Raw genomic sequence first — 17,964 nt, 5'->3', positions numbered from 1 at the left:
ACTGTTCTGAGAGATAGAACTAAAAATCAAGTTGTCAGCAGGTTGGTTCTTTCTTGGGGGCCTTAAGGGAGAATTTGTCAGTTGCCAGCAATCCTTGACTTTCCTTGGCCTTTTGGTAGCATAATTCCAATCTCTGCCTCCAGAGTCACACCTGTATATTTCTGTGTACCTGTGTCTTTACATGGACCTCTTATAAAGGCACTCATCACTGGAAAGTGAAAGTGAAAGTCACTCAGTTGTGTCCAACTCTTTGCGACCCCATGGACTATACAGTTCATGGAATTCTCTAGGCCAGAATCCTGGAGTGGGCAGCCTTCTTCCCAACCCAGGGATCGAACCTAGGTCTCCCACATTGCAGGTGAATTCTTTACCAGCTGAGCCACAGGGAAGCCCAAGAATACTGGAGTGGGTAGCCTATCCCTTCTCCAACAGATCTTCCCAACCCAGGAATCAAACCAGGGTCTCCTGCATTGCAGGCGGATTCTTTACCAACTGAGCTATCAGGGAAGCCCCACTCATCACTGGATTTAGGGCCAATTCTGATCCCATATGACCTCATCTGGATGTCATCTACAAAGACCTTATTTCCAAATGAGGTCACATTCACAGGTATCAGGGGTTAGGACTTCAACATGCCCTTTTAGAAGGAATGATTTAACCCACAACAACTGCTAAGTCTTCCCTCTGGGAGCTGGAGTTGATCACTCCCCAGGCAGGGGTAGGTGAGTGGTATGAATGGCATTGAAGGAACACAAGTGAGACTGATGGGTGGGAACTGGAGAGCTAGTCCTTAAACTAGCTAGGTCATTAAACTCAACCTCCCAAAAGGCCTTTTCTTGACACAGATTTCTCTGTCAACCTCCAAGTATTGATGTGAGAGGAGAACATGAGAAGCAGTTCTGACACCCTAGTTGAAATGGCTGGGCCCCTTAAACTGAGAATTGACTACGTGGTTTGAGTTTGCTTATTGTCATTTCCAAACAGTGAGCACAGAGGAGCTAGAAAGTCTCTCTTTCAGGGTCTTCAGGGACCTGGGCTCTGGTCACTTTGGTTTCCACTGTGAGCTTTTCTTGAAGTATATAAAGGGGTATTACAAAACACAGATATGTCCAAACAGCAGGCAAACCAGGTGGGTGGCATTCTCCTCCTGGAGTTTATGGATACTGTAGGCTCAGATCTCCAATCTGATAACTGATCTATCTTTTGCCAGTGGTGTTAATTACTCAGCCCTTTATAAAGGAGCCCTGTCCTCATACAGAGCCCCCAGTTCTTGGTGGGTGTGGCACAGCAGCAATGATGCAAGTGCCTTTGTGACTGTTTGGAGACCAGAGGCAGGTTCGCACCTTACCTAGTTTGCTTATCTGTAAAACAGACACAACAAAAGGAGTCTGTCTCCTGGGATGTAGAGAAGGGCAGGTAGGAGTTATTATAGACTATCCAGCTTATTTCAGCTTTGATATTTTAGAAAAATTTATGACTGTGACATTGGTTAATAAATAAAATGCATAGCACCAGTGTAAAAATGAAGGCCTCTGGACTGCTCCACTTGGTCAGGCAGCTACCAACCTGAATGATGAATCAATGGAGAACACAGGTTGCTGTTCATGCTTTGAAACACAGGTCTGGTGTGGCCAGATATTTCTATTTTTAGAAGTAAGCTGAGACTGTGGACTTCTGAGTGAAGTTCCCTAATTTTTCAAGCATTGTAAATTAATTCAAATTATTTTTAAAAATGTGCAGGGCAGGCAAAGCACATCTGTGATATAGATGTGGCTCAGGATCTGCCAGTCTATAATCTGTGTTTTAAGGGTGAAACAGTACCATGTCTTCATGGGACCAACTACTATCTCAGTACTGATTGTTCAAACTGTATCAAACTGCTGAGATGACTCTCATGGATCCTGGTGTCCAAGCCACTGTCCTTCACGTTGCCCATGGAGAAAGGCTAAATGATGAAAGAGCGTGTTGGGTAGAAGAAGGAGCACTTGGAGTTCTGGAGGCAGACCCTCCTGGTTTGGAACCCTGGTAGTCACTCAGCCATGTTGTAATACTGGGGACGTGACTGAAGTCTCTGAGCTGCAGTTCTACCCTCTGTGATATGGGGATGATGACACCCTCTTCTTGGGGTGGTTGTGAGGATGAGAATTAGTATGAAATGACGTTACAGTGCCTGACACACGGCGGTACATCTTCCAGGGAGTACCAATGGCAGTTCTCCTTCCAACTAAGTGAAAGTGAAAGTGAAGTCGCTTAGTCGTGTCCGACTCTTTGCGACCCCTTGGACTGTAGCCTACCAGGCTCCTCTGTCCATGGGATTTTCCAGGCAAGAGTACTGGAGTGGGTTGCCATTTCCTTCTCCAGGAGATCTTCCCGACCCAGGGATTGAACCCAGGTCTCCCGCATTGTAGGCAAACGCTTTACCATCTGAGCCACCAGGGAAGTCCCCTTCCAACTAAAGGAAATCCTTTATTTTTTAAAATATTTATCTATTTGGCTGTGCTGGATCTTAGTTGCAGCACACAGGATCTTTGATCTTTGTTGGGCATTCAGGATCTTGAGTTTCAGCATGCAAACTCTTAGCTGTGACACATGAGATCTAGTTCTGTGGCCAGGGATAGAACCCAGACCCCCTGCATTGGGAGCACAAAGTCTTAGCTGCTGGACCACCAGGGAATTCCCTAAAGGGAATCCTTTCAAATGGGAAACAGGAACATGTGATTAAGGCACAACTCTTACTTTTCCCTAATTTATTCACATTACTGGAAATTTCCAACAGAAATGGTTTCACTCAATATTATAAACTAAAGTGCTTTTTTTCCCCCCCAATAAGATTACATTTATTAGATTTATGATCAGGAGCAAATTACTAAACCACCCAAATTTTTCAATCTGGTTAATGAGGATAACAATACATTAACTTGGGATAATAATACATTATTGAAGGGCCATAGTAGAGAAACCTCCTAAGCGCAGTAACTGACACATAGTTAGCTAATATATGGTAGAGTTTTGTACAATTATCCATGTAATTATCTTGGTTTTGTATTTCATTTAGATCTCAAACCTGACATCTGTTCCTCTATCTATGTAGCTATCATCTATTTATCTAACTTTTCTTATAGGAGTAAAATTCACATAACAGAATTAAATTCCTCCCTCCCTCTCTTCCTTCCTTGCTTTTTCAGTTTTATTAAAGAATAATTGACATACAGCACTGTATGAGTTTATGATGTACAGCACAATGATTTCATTTACATAATGAAATGATTACCAAAATAAGTTAAATGAATATCCATTATCTCATGTAGAAACAAAATGAAAGATATTGAAAAAAATTGTTTCCTGTGATAAGAAATCTCAGGATTTACTCTCTTAACTTCCATAACATGCTGCTGCTGCTGCTAAGTCGCTTCAGTCGTGTCCGACTCTGTGCGACCCCATAACATACTGCAGTGTTAATTATATTGATCACATTGTACATTATATCACTTATTTATCTTATAACTGGAAGTTTGTACCCATTGGCTGCCTTCATCCAATTCCCCTTCCCCCATCTCCCACCTCTGGTAACCACAAATCTAATCTCTTTTTCTATGAGTTTGTTTCTGAAGTGTAACTGACCTAGAGCATTATGTTAGTTCCTCATGCCCAACATAGTAATTTGATATTTCTATACATTTCAACATGATCCCTCAGGTCTAATATCTATCTAGTATCTGGATCTAGTATCTCCACTACACAAAGATATTAATAATTGTTGACTATATTTCCAACAGTGTACATTTCATGCTGGGAACTCATTTGTTCTGTGATTGGAAATTTGTACCTCTTAATCTCCCTCACCAATTCTCTCATCCCGGGAACCCTCTCCCCTCTGGCAACATTTTATGCTTTTTAAAGTGTATAATTCAGCAACATTTAGTACATTCACAATGTTGTGTAACTCTCACCTCTATTTAGTTCTAAAACATTTTCATCACCCTGAAAGGAAACCCCAGATCCATTAATCAGTCATTCCCTTTTATTTTCCTTCTAGTCCCTGGTTACCACTAATTTGCTTTGTTTCTCTATGGTTTACCTATCCTGGTTATTTCATACAAACAGAACCATACAATATATTACCTTTTATGTCTATCTTCTTTCTCTAACATAATGTTTTCAAGGTTCATCCATGTTGCATTATAAATTAATGTCATTTTTATGGCTGAATAATATTCTGTGGTATGGAAATACCACATTTTGCTTATTCATTATCAGTTGATGGACAATTGGAATGTTTTCAACTGTGGCCCTTATGAATGATGCTGCTTTGAACATTTGTGTAGATGTTTGGATACCTGTTTTCAATTATTTTGGGTAAATATAGTATCTAGAATGATATTCTACATTTAACTTTTTGAGAAACTGTCAAATTGTTTTCTACATGGCTGTATAATTTTATGGGCTTCCCAGGTGGTACGGTGGTAAAGAATCTGCCTGCCAATGCAGGAGATGCAAGAGACATGGGTTTGGTCCCTGGGTTGGAAAGATCCTCTGGAGTAGGAAATGGCAACCCATTCCAGTATTCTTGCCTGGAAAATTCCATGGAGAGAGGAGCCTGGAGGGCTACAGTCTATGGGGTCACAAAGGGTCAGACAAGACTGAGCACACATACATGTATCATTTTACATTCTCAATAGCAACATGTAAGGATTCCAATTTCTCCATATCCTTACCTACACTTGTACTTACTATTATTAATACCATTCTAGGGGGTGTGAAGTGGTATTTCATAGTGGTTTTGATTTGCATTTCTCTAATAACTAATGATGTTTATAATTTTTTCTTGAGCTTATTGAGCATTTAAACACCTTCTTTGGGGAAATGAGTCTTCAAGTCCTTTGCCCATTAAAATTTTGTTCGGCTTTTTGTTGCGATTTAGGAGTTCTTAATATATTCTAGATATCAATTCCTTATCAGATATATAATTTGCAAAGCTTCCTCCTATGCTAAGGGTTGTCTTTTCATTTTCTTGATACTGTCCTTTGATGTACATAAGTTTTAAATTTTGATGTGTCTTGGTGTCATGTCTAAGAAATCAGTACCAAATCCCAGGACATGAAGCTTTTTCCTTGTGCTTTCTTCAAAGAATTATGATTTTAGTTCTCATATTTAGGTTTTTGATTCATTTTGAGTTTATTTTTACATATGGTGTAATGGTGGTTTATTCGCTAAGTTGTGTCTGACTCTTGCGACCCCTAGCTACACTGCATTTATTTAGATCTTCTTTGATCTCTTTCAACAATGTTTTATAGTTTGCAAGATACAAATCTTGAGCGTCCTTGCTTAAATTTATTCCTAAGTATTTTATTCTTCTTAATGCTATTATTAGTGGAATTGTTTTCCTAACTTAATTTTTCTGGATTGTTCATTGCATCTTTTGTGTGTTGATTTTGTATCCTACAAGTGTGCTAAATTTATTTATTAGCTCTGATAGTTTTTTTTGTGGATTCTTTATAATTATATATATATAAGATCATGTCATTTGTGAATATAGATAGTTTTACTTCTTCCTTTACAATGTGGATGTGCTTTATTAATTTTTCTTGACTAATTGCACTGGTTAGAATTTCTAGTACAGTGTTAAGTAGAATCGGTAAAATAAGAAACCCCTGTCTTGTTCCTGGTCTTAGGAGACAAGCTTTCAGTATGAATATAATGTTACCCACGGGCTTTGTTTATTTTAAAACCTGTTTTTTAAAACTCTGATTTTGAAATAATTTAGTGAAGCTGAGCAACTTAGAATCCTAACATATTCTCTGAAAGTCCACCAATCTCCAGAGATGACTACTATTCATATTATGAAAATTGATCTATAAATATCCTTAACATTTTTCCAAAAGTATTAACTAGTAGATATTGTCCATTTTAGTAAAACAGGTAGAGTTTCTTATCTGTAGCACCTCAGATAATGAGAGTTATGTTACCATTAATCTTGAAACGAAACATTTTGAACTGCACCATCTTTGGGAATATGGCTGATACTTCTTAATGTGTGCTCTTGTTTTAAATTACAGATTGGGTTTGTCCTTTATCCTCCCAGTGGAGGTCCTGCATGGGATTTAACGGATCATGACAATGTTATGTTTATCTCCATATGCTTTTGTTGGCATTATGCAACAGCCCTTACCATCGTTGGAGCAATTTATGCCTTTGTCACCTGGTAAGTTAGTGCTTTTTTTTGGTGGAAGTTCTATTTTGTGATATATGATCATCAAGACTCAACAGTACTGAAATTTAAGTTCAAAGAGGTATTTCACTCCTTAGCATTCCACAAAACAGGGTAATACAGCAGAAAATTATCTATAAGCACAGACATTTCCAATAAAAAGAATAAATGCTGGCTTAAAGTTGGAATAGCTAAAAAGTGCCTCTGCTGTGCTCCTAACCTATGCATCACCCTTCAACACACTCTTCTGTGCCTCCATGTCTTTGTACATGCTGTTTTCTTTTCCACATGGTCCTCCCCATACCTGCAGTGAGCCCCCTCCATTTGCCCATGTATACCTCAGTTATGGAATTTCCCAAGCTTGTGGTCATGCTTGACAAACATGTATGTCTTCCATTAAGTTTGAGTATCTGATTAATTTGACACTTACTGCAATACTTCTAACAGTAAGATTCAGTTAAATGACCCATGTTTTTATAAGGACTTTGATACAATGTTTCATGATGTATAAGGAGCAATATACAGATTGCTAAGAACCCTTATTCTAGCTCTGCTGCTTGTCAGCTCTATGACTTAGGGTTAATTATTTAATCACCTTAAATATCAGTTTTGTTGTTTAAAAAATGGAGACCTAACTGAAAATCATGTATTTAAACTGCTTACAACATAAAAAAGAACTCAATGAAGATTCTTCTTTTTCTTGTGTTTGTTCTTTTTTTTTCTGGTTCCTGTGATAGATTTCTTTTTAAATTGAAGTACAGTTGACATGGATCTTCCCTGGTAGCTCAGCCGGGAAAGAATCCACCTTCAATGCAGGATACCCTGGTTCGATTCCTAGGTCAGGAAGATCCCCTGGAGAAGGCATAGACTACCTCCTCCAGTATTTCTTGGGGATTCCCTGGTGGCTTAGATGGTAAAGAATCCGCCTGCAATGTGGGATACCTGGGCTCAACCCCTGGATTGGGAGGATCCCCTGGAGGAGGGCATGGCAACCCACTCCAGTATTCTTGTCTGGAGAATCCCCATGGACAGAGGAGCCTGATGGGCTACAGTCCATGGAGTCCCAAAGAGTTGAACACGATGAGCAACTAAATACAGCACAATTGGCACACAACATTATACAAGTTTCAGGTGTTCAACATAATGATTCAACTTTTATATACATTGCAAAATGACAACCACAATAAGTCTAGTTATACCATTTGTCACCATACAAATTTACAAACACTTTTTTCTTGTGATGAGATTTATTTCCTTAGCAACTTTCAAATCTACAATATAGTATTATTGATTATAGTCACCATGCTATCTATAACATTCCCATGACTTATTTCTTTTATTTTCATGTTTCAACTTTTCATTTTATATTGGAGTACAGTTGGTTAACAAGGTTGTGTTAGTCTCAGGTGTATAACAAGGTGATTCAGTTCTACATATACATGTATCTATTCTTTTTCAAATTCTTTTCCCCATTAGGTTGTTATAGAAAATTGAGCAGAGTTCCCTGTGCTATATAGTAGGTCTTTGTTGGTTATCCATTTTAAATATAATAGTGTGTACATGTCAACCCCAAACTCTCTAAATATCCCCCTTTCCTCCCCCTATAACCATAAGTTCCTTCTCTAAGTCTATGAGTTTGTGTCTGTTTTGTAAATTAGTTCATTTATATCATTTCTTTTCAGATTCTACTTATAAGCAATATCATATGATATTGCTTTCTCTGACTTACTTCACTCAGTATGACAGTCTCTAGGTTCATTCATGATGCTGCACAAGGCATTATTTCATTCTTTTGCATGGTTGAGTAATATTCCTTTATATATATGTACCCACAACTTTTTTATCCATTCTTCTGTCTATGGACTTTTAGGTTGCTTCCTAAATGTCTTGGTTGTTATAAATAGTGCTGCAGTGAACACTGAGGTACGTGTATCCTTTTGGACCCTGTTTTTCTCTGGGTATATGCTCAAGAGTGGGATTGTAGAATCATATGGTAGCTCTATTTTTAGCTTCTTAAGGAACCTTCATACTGTTCTCCATAGTGGCTGCACCAATTCACATTCCCACTGACAGTTGAGAGAAGGGAGGGTTCCCTTCTCTCAACACCCTCTCCAGCATTTATTGTTTGTGTATTTTTTTGATGATGGGCATTCTGACTGGTGTGACATGATCATTTCAAGATGCAGAAAAATCTTTTGACAGAATTCAACACCTATTTATGATAAAAAAAAATCTCTTCAGAAAGTGGACATAGAGAGTACATACCTCAACATAATTTGAGTACATGTCTCAACATAATTTGAGTACATACCTCAAAGGTCATATATGACAAATCTACAGCTGACATTATACTAAACAGTGAAAGGGTACAGGCATTTCCTCTAAGATCAGGAACAAGACAAGGACGCCCACTCTTGCCACTTCTATTCAACATAGTTTTGGAAGTCCTAGCGATGGCAATCAGAGAAGAAAAACAAACAGAATCTGAATTGGAAAAAGAAGACATGAAACTGTCATTGTTTGCAGATGACATGATACTATACACAGAAAATCCTAAAGATGCTATACATAGAAAATCCTAAAGAAAACTACTGGAGCTCAACAATGAATTTGGTCAAGTTGCTGGTCACAAATTTAGTACACATAAATCTGTTGCATTTCTATACACTAACAATGAAAGATCAGAAAGAGAAATTCAAGAAACAACCCCATTTACCATCTCATTAAGAAGAATAAAATACCTAGGAATAAACCTACCTAAGGAGACAAAAGACCTATACTTTGAAAACTATAAGACTTATTTATTTTATAACTGGGAAGTTTGTACCTCCTGATAGCCTGCATCTATTTATGCCTACCTCTACACATTCTGGGAACCACCAGTCTGTTCCCTGTATCTATGTGTTTTGTTTGTTCATTTGCTTTTTAAATCTCACAGATAACTAAAATCATATGATATTTTTCTTCCTCTGTGTCTTATTTCACTTAGCATAATACCCTTAAGGTCCAGTCCATTCTTTTTTATGGCTGAGTAATATTCTATTACATACATATAAACACAAAATATTATAAATATAAACATATAAATATCTCATTTGAGCTAATTTTTGTGTATGATGTAAGATAGTGGTCCAGTTTCATTCTTTTGCATGTGGCTATCCAATTTTCCCAGAACTATTTTTGAAGAGACTGGCCTTTCCCTACTTTGTATTTGTGCCTTCTTTATTGTAAATTGACTGCCCATATTATGTGTGGGTTTATTTTTAGGCTATCTATTCTGTGCTGTTGATCTTTTTATGCCAATATCATACTGTTTTGATTTTACAGCTTTGTAGTTTAGTCTGAAATCAGAAAGCATGATGCCTACAGCCTTGTTCTCCTTTGCAAGAGTGCTAAGGCTATTCAGGATCTTTTGTGATTCCATACAAATTTTAGGACTGTTTGTTCTATTTCTATGAAAAATACCTTTGGTAATTTGGTAGGGATTGCACTGGATCTGTAGATTGTTTTGGGTAATATGGACATTCTAATGATATTCTTTCAATCCATAAGCATGGAATATCTTTCCACGTATTTGTGTCTTCTTCAATTACTTTCATCAGTATCTTATAGTTTTCAGTGTGTAGATCTTTCATTTCCTTAGTTAAATTTGTTCACATGTATTTTATTCTTTATGATGCCATTTTAAATGGGATTTTTTTATTAATTTTTCTTTCTGATAGTTCATTGTTAGTGTATAAAAATATGAGTTTGCATACTAATTTTTTGCCCTGCAACTTTACTGAATTTATTGGTTCTAACTGTTTTTTTGGTGGAGTATTTAGGGTTTTACATAACCCTAAATACATAACCTATATATATGGTGATTTAGTCTCTAAGTTGTGTCCAACTCTTGCAACACCATAGACTGTAGCCTGTCAGGCTCCTCTGTCCATGGGGATTCTCTAGGCAAGAATACTGGAGTGGGAAACTGCCATTTCCTTCGCCAGGGGATCATCACGCCCAGGAATTGAACTCAGGTCTCCTGCATTGCAGGCAGATTCTTTACCAACTGAGCTACAAGGGAAGTCACATATGTATATATATATATTTAGTTCAGTCGCTTAGTCGTGTCCGACTCTTTGCAACCCCATGAATCGCAGCACGCCAGGCCTCCCTGTCCATTACCACCTGCCGGAGTTTACCCAAACCCATGTCCATCGAGTTGGTGATGCCATCCAGCCATCTCATCCTCTGTCGTCCCCTTCACCTCCTGCCCCCAATCCCTCCCAGCACCAGGGTCTTTTCCAGTGAGTCAACTCTTCACATGAGGTGGCCAAAGTATTGGAGTTTCAGCTTCAACATCAGTCCTTCCATGTACATCCAGGACTGATCTCCTTTAGGATGGACTGGTTGGATCTCCTTGCAGTCCAAGGGACTCTCAAGAGTCTTCTCCAACACCACAGTTCAAAAGCATCAATTCTTCAGCACTCAGCTTTCTTCACTGTCCAACTCTCACATCCACACATGACTACTGGAAAAACCATAGTCTTGACTAGACAGATCTTTGTTGGCAAAGTAATGTCTCTGCTTTTTAATATGCTATCTAGGTTGGTCATAACTTTCCTTCCAAGGAGTAAGCGTTTTTTAATTTCATGGCTGCAATCACCATCAGCAGTGATTTTGGAGCCCCCCAAAATAAAGTAAGCCACTGTTTCCACATCTATTTCCCATGAAGTGATGGGACCAGATGCCATGATCTTAGTTTTCTGAATGTTGAGCTGTAAACCAACTTTTTCACTCTCCTCTTTCACTTTCATCAAGAAGCTTTTTAATTCCTCTTCACTTTCTGCTATAAGGGTGGTGTCATCTGCATATCTGAGGTTATTGATATTTCTCCCGGCAATCTTGATTCCAGCTTGTGCTTCTTCCAGCCCAGTGTTTCTCATGATGTACTCTGTATATAAGTTAAATAAGCAGGGTGACAATATATAGCCTTAACATACTCCTTTTCCTATTTGGAACCAGTCTGTGTTTCCGTGTCCATTTCTAACTGTTGCTTCCTGACCTGCATACAGGTTTCTCAAGAGGCAGGTCAGGTGGTCTGGTATTCCCATCTCTTTCAGAATTTTCCACAGCTTATTGTGATCCACACAGTCAAAGGCTTTGGCATAGTCAATAAAGCAGAAATAGATGTTTTTCTGGTACTCTCTTGCTTTTTTGGTGATCCATCGGATGTTGGCAATTTGATCTCTGGTTTCTCTGCCTTTTCTAAATCCAGTTTGAACATCTGGAAGTTCATGGTTCACATATTGCTGAAGCCTGACTTGGAGAATTTTGAGCATTACCTTACTAGCGTGTGAGATGAGTTCAATTGTGCGGTAGTTTGAGCATTCTTTGGCATTGCCTTTCTTTGGGATTGGAATGAAAACTGACCTTTTCCAGTCCTGTAGCCACTGCTGAGTTTTCCAGATTTGCTGGCATATTGAGTGCAGCACTTTCACAGCATCACCTTTCAGGATTTGAAATAGCTCAACTGGAATTCCATCACCTCCACTAGCTTTGTTTGTAATGATGTTTTCTAAGGCCCACTTGACTTCACATTCCAGGATGTCTGAAGACCGACAAGACCATATATATATATAGTATCATGTCATCTGCAAATCGTAACAGTTTTACTTCTTCCTTTTCAATTTGGATGCTTTTTTTCCTCTTGCCTAAATGCTCTGACTTACAATGCTGTTTTGACTGAAAGTGGCGAGAGTAAGCATCATTGTCTTGGTCCTGATTTAAAGGAAAAAACCTTCATGATTTCATCACTGAGTGTGATGTTACCTGTGAGCATGTCATATATGGCCTTTATTGGGTTAAGGTATGTTCTCTTTATACCCACTTGTTGAGAGTTTCTTTTTTTTATCATAAATGCATCTATTGAGATAATCATATGATTTTAATTATTCTTTTTGTTAATGTGATGTATCATATTATTGATTTGTGGATATTGAACCATCCTTGCATCCTTGGAATAAATCCCACTTGATCAGGGTACATGATCCTTTTCATGTATTCTTAAATTCAGTTTGCTAATATTTTGTTGAAGATTTTAGCACCTATGTTCATCAGTGATATTAGCCTATAATTTTATTTTCCTGTGTGATATCTTTGTCTGATTTTGGCATCAGGGTAATGTCGGCCTTGTGAAATGAGTTTGGGAGCATTCTCTTCTCTTACATTCTTTGAAAGAGTTTGAGAAGGATAGGTATTTAAATATTTTTTTTAGTATCTGTACTGTTTACCAGTGAAACCACCTGGCCTTGGATTTTTCTTCATTGAGAGTTTTTTGTTTGAGATTACTATTTCAGTCTTTTTCCTAGTAATTGATTCAGATATTTTATTTCATGATAATTCAGTCTTGGAAGATGTATGTTCCTAGGAATTTATTCATTACTTCCAGGTTATTCAATCTGTTGGTATTTAATAGTTCATAATACTTTCTTAATCTTTTGTACCTTTTTTGGTATCAGTTGCAATTTTTCCTCTTATATTTCTGATTTTATTTATTTAAGCTTTCTCTTTTTTTCTTAGGGAGTAAGGATAAAAGTTTGTCAATTTTATCTTTTCAAAGAACCAGGGGTTTGTTTCATTGATCTTTTCTATTGCTTTTTTAGTCTCTATTTCATTTATTTCTGCTCTGATCTTTGTTATTTCCTTCCTCATAATAACTTTGGGCTTTCTTTGCTCTTTTTTTCTAGTTTCCTTAGATGTAAAATTTAGGCTGTTTATTTGAAATTTTTCTTATTTCTTAAGGTAGACTTGTGTTGCTATAAATAAACTTCCATCTTAGAACTGCTTTTGCTGTCTAGATTTTGGTATGTTGTATTTCCATTTACACTTATCTCTGGGTATTTTTAAATTTCTCCTTTGGTTTCTAACACTGGTGCTAGCAAGTTAGAAAAAGAGTGCAAAAATGGTGGCTGCTAGGGGGAAGAAAGCAAAAATGGTACCCACCAGTGCTTCCATTCCTGGAGAGAATTCTAACAGATTTCTTCCCTGCTAGTAGATGCTCTAAGGTTAGGAAATGAATTCCATTCATGTATGGTCTAGACACTTTTCAAACTGTGGCTTTTATGTTGTGTGGCCAGGTGGGTGAGTCTGCATGCAAGCCCATTAAGAGTGGAATCTCCATTCCTTACACCCCTTTGGTTCTTCTTGACATCAGCCCTGTTGGTCTTTCAATGCCAGATGTTTTGGGGCTCATCTCACCAATGCAAATCCCAAGGGTTAGGGTGTCTGATATAGGGTACAAATTCTTGCTCCTCAGGAATAAGCTCTGTATCTGTGAGTCCTCTTTGATTGTGATTCTTCACACTGGGGGTGGGGTCTTTGGTGGAACCATGTCTCTGCCTCTTTTACCCATCTAATTGTGGACCTTGTCCTTTGTTGTAGAGGAGCTGTTTGGCTAGTTTTCAGGTCTTCTTCTTTTTTTTTTAATAGGGAATTGTTCTTTATGTAGCTGTAGATTTGCTGTGTCCATGGGAGGAGGTGAATTCAGCACCTTCTTAGGCTGCTATCTTGAACCACCTCCCCCACTCACTCTTGTTCTTGTTATTATTCCTCTTGTTCTTTTTTTTATTTTTTATTTTTTTATTTTTTTTATAAATTTATTTATTTTAGTTGGGGGATAATTACTTTACAATATTGTAATAGTTTTTGCCATATATTGACATGAATCAGCCATGGGTTTACATGTGTTCCCCTTCCTGGACCCCCCACCCACCTCCCTCCCCATCCCATCCCTCTGGGTCATCCCATTGCCCCGGCCCTGAGCCTTTGTCTCATGCATTCAACATGGAATGGTGTTCTGTTTCACATATGATAATATACATGTTTCAATGCTATTCTCTCAGAACGTCCCACCCTCACCTTCTCCCTCAGAGTCCATAAAATTGTTCTATGCATCTGTGTCTCATTCTGTTCCTCTTGTTCTTGTTCTCCTTCTTCTTCTGTATCAAAAAGTGTGTAAGGTATAGACCCTATGGGGAGAGAGAGACAGTTTAAATATAGTATGATAAATGGAAATAGTGTAAGAATAAAGCACTATTGGAACACACAGGAGGCCTCCTCACAATTGAGAATTAAACTGAAGCTTGAAGGATTGTAGGAATGAAAGAAGTGAGTATGGTTCATTATTATTTCTATTAGCATGGTAGCTAATGCCAAACCACAGTTGGCCTGGCTGATTCCAACTATTAAATCATACAGGCTCCAATCCTTCAGAGTTGAGCATTGATTGAATTGTTCTATATCTATGGTCATCATATAGACATGAGCTGTGTGTGATTATTGAGCACTTGACATGTGCCTGTGCTGGGCTTAGTTGCTCAGTCATGTCCAACTCTTTGCATGGATTGTAGCCTGCCAGGCTCCTCTGTCCATGGGGAATCTCCAGGCAAGAACATTGGAATGGGTTGCCATGCCCTTCTCCAGGTGATCTTCCCAACCCAGGGATCAAACCCAGGTCTCTTGCATTGCAGGTGGACATGTGCCTAGTGCCACATTAATTTTAATTAATTTAAATATTCATATATGCATAGTGATACCATATTGGATAGTACACATCTAGCATGTTTTCTAAATCCCTAAATTACAGTAGCTGATTCTAGACCAGAGGGGTCTCAGACTCTTCCTGAACTAGCTTTCTAGTCCTTTCTCTAGACATTTCCCCAGGTTATCTCTCCTGCTCTGTGCTTCTTTGAGCTTCACTGCTAAAGAGCTTTGGTATTGTGTCTCTGGGTGAGGAAGTCTTTTCCTGGTCTAGCTCCCATTATGTCTCTCGTATATTTTGGGTCAGCCTACCTTGATCTGTAGTTACCTCCTACTTGAGGTCTAAGTTGGCTTCCTTGGTGGCTAACATGGTAAAGAATCCGCCTGCAATGAGGGAGACATGGGTTCGATCCCTGCGTTGGGAAGATCTCCTGGAGAGGGGCATGGCAACCGACTCCAGTATTCTTGCCGGGAAAATCCCCATGGGCAGAGGAGACTGGTAGGCTACAGTCCATAGGGTCTCAAAGAGTCAGACACAACTGAGCAACTAAGCACAGCATAGTACAGAGGTCTAAGTGCCATGGGTGCTGGGAAATTCTACCTTCTCACTGAATGATTTCTATTAGTCCTATTCAGTTCCCTCAAAGCATGTGTATGCGCTGGTGGTTAAGGCTCACTCTGTCATTGAGTGAAACTTGACTTCTTCCTCTGTTGTTTTAGGCTGACTTCTGGGCCTCATCTCCTTAGGGGCTGGGCAGCCTCCAAGAATAAAGCCGGCATTCAAGCAATCTCTCTACCCCATGTCAGCTCCCATCCAGAGCCAAAAGAAGACTATTGTCTCTTCCTGTTTCAAAAACCTTCAGACCACTAATGAATCTCTTATCCACCTATATTTTTCTAGAAACCAGAAACTCCATGATTACTGTTTCAATTGCCTCTCCTTACCCAGCACCTTTAACTTATTGACCACATAGTTACCTCTACCTGGCATATCCCAATTAAATGCTCATCTCTCCTATGAAAACTTATGTGATTGTTTTAGTCTTTGCTTATCTCCCTTTATGAGTTTTACAGTACTTTAGTCTCTAATACACATTTTAACAGCTGTGATCTGTTTTGTGATATTTACTATTTGCTCAGTGTTCTTGCCTGGAGAATCCCAGGGACGGGGGAGCCTGGTAGGCTGCCGTCTATGGGGTCGCACAGAGTCAGACACGACTGAAGCAACTTAGCAGCAGCAGCAGCATGTTAGTCTTATCTGCTAACTAGATTGTTCACCTGCAGGAAAAGACCTTTTTCATATCTCTCACAGCTTTTGTCATACTGTCAAAGTTATGTAGGTCCTCAATAGACACTTATTTCTGTTTTAACAGATCTGTTTCAGAACTACTCAAATAGTGTTCATTTGCTTGGAAATCATGTTTTATATGCTTTTAAGTTTCACTCTCATATTGCTCTTGAAATATAAGGCCAAGAACCTGTGTTCTAATATATTTTTATATAATGTTAAGCAGTAGCTTAATGAATATCACGAAGAATAAACACTAACTTTCAGTGAGGTCATATGTAGTTCCTGTAGTCAGGAAGAGTTTTGAAAATCTCTTCATCAGGGTTTGACTGTGAAGTGGATTATAACTCAGTCACAGCTGATGGGTTTTGAGGACATTCTATCAGAATTTATTTGACAGAGCACAAAGATCACCATGGAAACAAAACTGGGTTATGAAACTCCTACCTCCAAAACCTCTGAAAAATGAAGCTGTGCTTCTCAGCTTTCCAGAATAATGATTTAAGGATTGCTTCATCTAGTCCCATGCCTGCTGTTCTCATGACAGCTCATAGGACAGACCTATCTTTATGAAATCTTTATTGTATTTCATATATAAACACCACTGTGGTACAGAACTATTTCAAAAGCCCCTCTGGATGGACAGAGAAGTATTACCCATTTTCAGGTTGGTCTTCAAGGAAATGATTCTTGTGAGCCATATTGAAGAACAAAATAGAAATGACCAAATTCATGTCAGATTGTAGTTTGCCTTTTGAAAGTCTGATTTCCAGATCGACTCTGGGAGCATACCCAGAGTCTCATCTCTGCTCTTGTATTAACTGAAGAGAACATGTGGGAACAAAAGCCCAGACACACCCTGACCTTAGTTTCCTGGACTTCCATGATTCCAGGAACTAGCAATTATTTGCACTTCCTTTTATTACTCTATCCCTCAATCTGATACCATCCTAATGGCAGAAAATGAAGAGGAACTGAAGAGCCTTTTGATGAAGGTTAAAGAGGAGAGCAAAAAAGCTGGCTTAAAACTTAACATTCAAAACCCTAAAGTCATGGCTACCGGTCCCATCACTTCATGGCAAATAGATGGGGAAAAAATGGAAAAAGTGGCAGATTTTACTTTCTTGAGTTCCAAAATCACTGTGGATGGTGACTGCAGCCATGAAATTAAAAGATGCTTACTCCTTGGAAGAAAAGCTATGACCAACCTAGACAGCATATTAAAAAGCAGAGACATAACTTTGCCAACAAAGGTCTGTATAGTCAAAGCTCTGGTTTTTGCAGTAGTCATATATGGATGTGAGAGATGGTCCATAAAGGAAGCTGAATGCCTAAGAATTGATGCTTTTGAACTGTGGTGTTGGAAAAGACTCTTGAGAGTCCCTTGGACTGCAAGGACATCCAACGAGTCAATCCTAAAGGAGATCAGTCCTGAATATTCATTGGAAGGACTGATGTTGAAGCTGAAACTCCAACACACTGGCCACTTGATATGAAGAGCTGATTCATTGGAAAAGACCCTGATGCTGGGAAAGATTAAGCGCAGGAGGAGAAGGGGGTGACAGAGAATGAGATGATTGGATGGCACCACCAACTCAATGGATATGAGTTTGAGCAAACTCCCCAACATAGTGAAGGACAAGGGAGCCTGGCGTGCTGAAGTTCATGGAGTTGCAAAGAGTTGGATACGACTTATGACTGAACAACAACAGCAACAGATAAACTCAGAGAGCAGATGTGGGAAACAGGAGGAGTCCTTAGATTCTGTGTTAACAATTAGTTGGTAATAAGTAGACAGTTCTTTGTTTTATTTTCGAGGAGTCATCAGGAATAAATCTAATAAATGAAGTAACTAATTAATTCCTTTCATTTAGCACATATTCAGGTTTTGCAATATGGAGGTGACTGTGTGGGTTTAAAAATGACGCACTGTCCCAGTTGTCAC

At 38.7% G+C, this 17,964-nt stretch overlaps 1 protein-coding gene and 1 long non-coding RNA gene across 13 annotated transcripts in view; one reads left to right on the top strand and one right to left on the bottom strand.

Moving 5' to 3' along the window:
• Positions 1-17,964, top strand: part of TMEM45A (transmembrane protein 45A) — a 114,832-nt gene that overhangs the window by 95,158 nt on the left and 1,710 nt on the right. For 7 of the 12 annotated variants that reach the window (XM_081572456.1, XM_081572459.1, XM_081572461.1 and 4 more), the window contains one exon: positions 6,057-6,202. In XM_081572456.1, coding sequence (XP_081428582.1) covers positions 6,057-6,202 — 146 coding nt within the window. Of the gene's footprint in view, positions 1-6,056; positions 6,203-15,451; positions 15,756-17,964 lie in introns of those variants that run through there. The other 5 variants (XM_081572452.1, XM_081572453.1, XM_081572454.1 and 2 more) reach the window with 1 other exon arrangement.
• On the bottom strand, positions 7,437-16,379 carry LOC145539071 (uncharacterized). The gene is made up of 3 exons (XR_014077555.1): positions 16,281-16,379; positions 14,111-14,220; positions 7,437-8,692 (listed from the first exon to the last, which is right to left on the bottom strand). It is a non-coding gene; the product is annotated as an uncharacterized LOC145539071 (long non-coding RNA).

This window comes from Giraffa tippelskirchi, chromosome 2 (assembly GCF_054371585.1).
Source record: "Giraffa tippelskirchi isolate mGirTip1 chromosome 2, T2T-mGirTip1v1.2.pri, whole genome shotgun sequence".
Classification (NCBI taxonomy): domain Eukaryota; kingdom Metazoa; phylum Chordata; class Mammalia; order Artiodactyla; family Giraffidae; genus Giraffa; species Giraffa tippelskirchi.
Note: the sequence above shows the minus strand (reverse complement) of the source record. Positions and strands in the feature narration are given on the sequence as shown.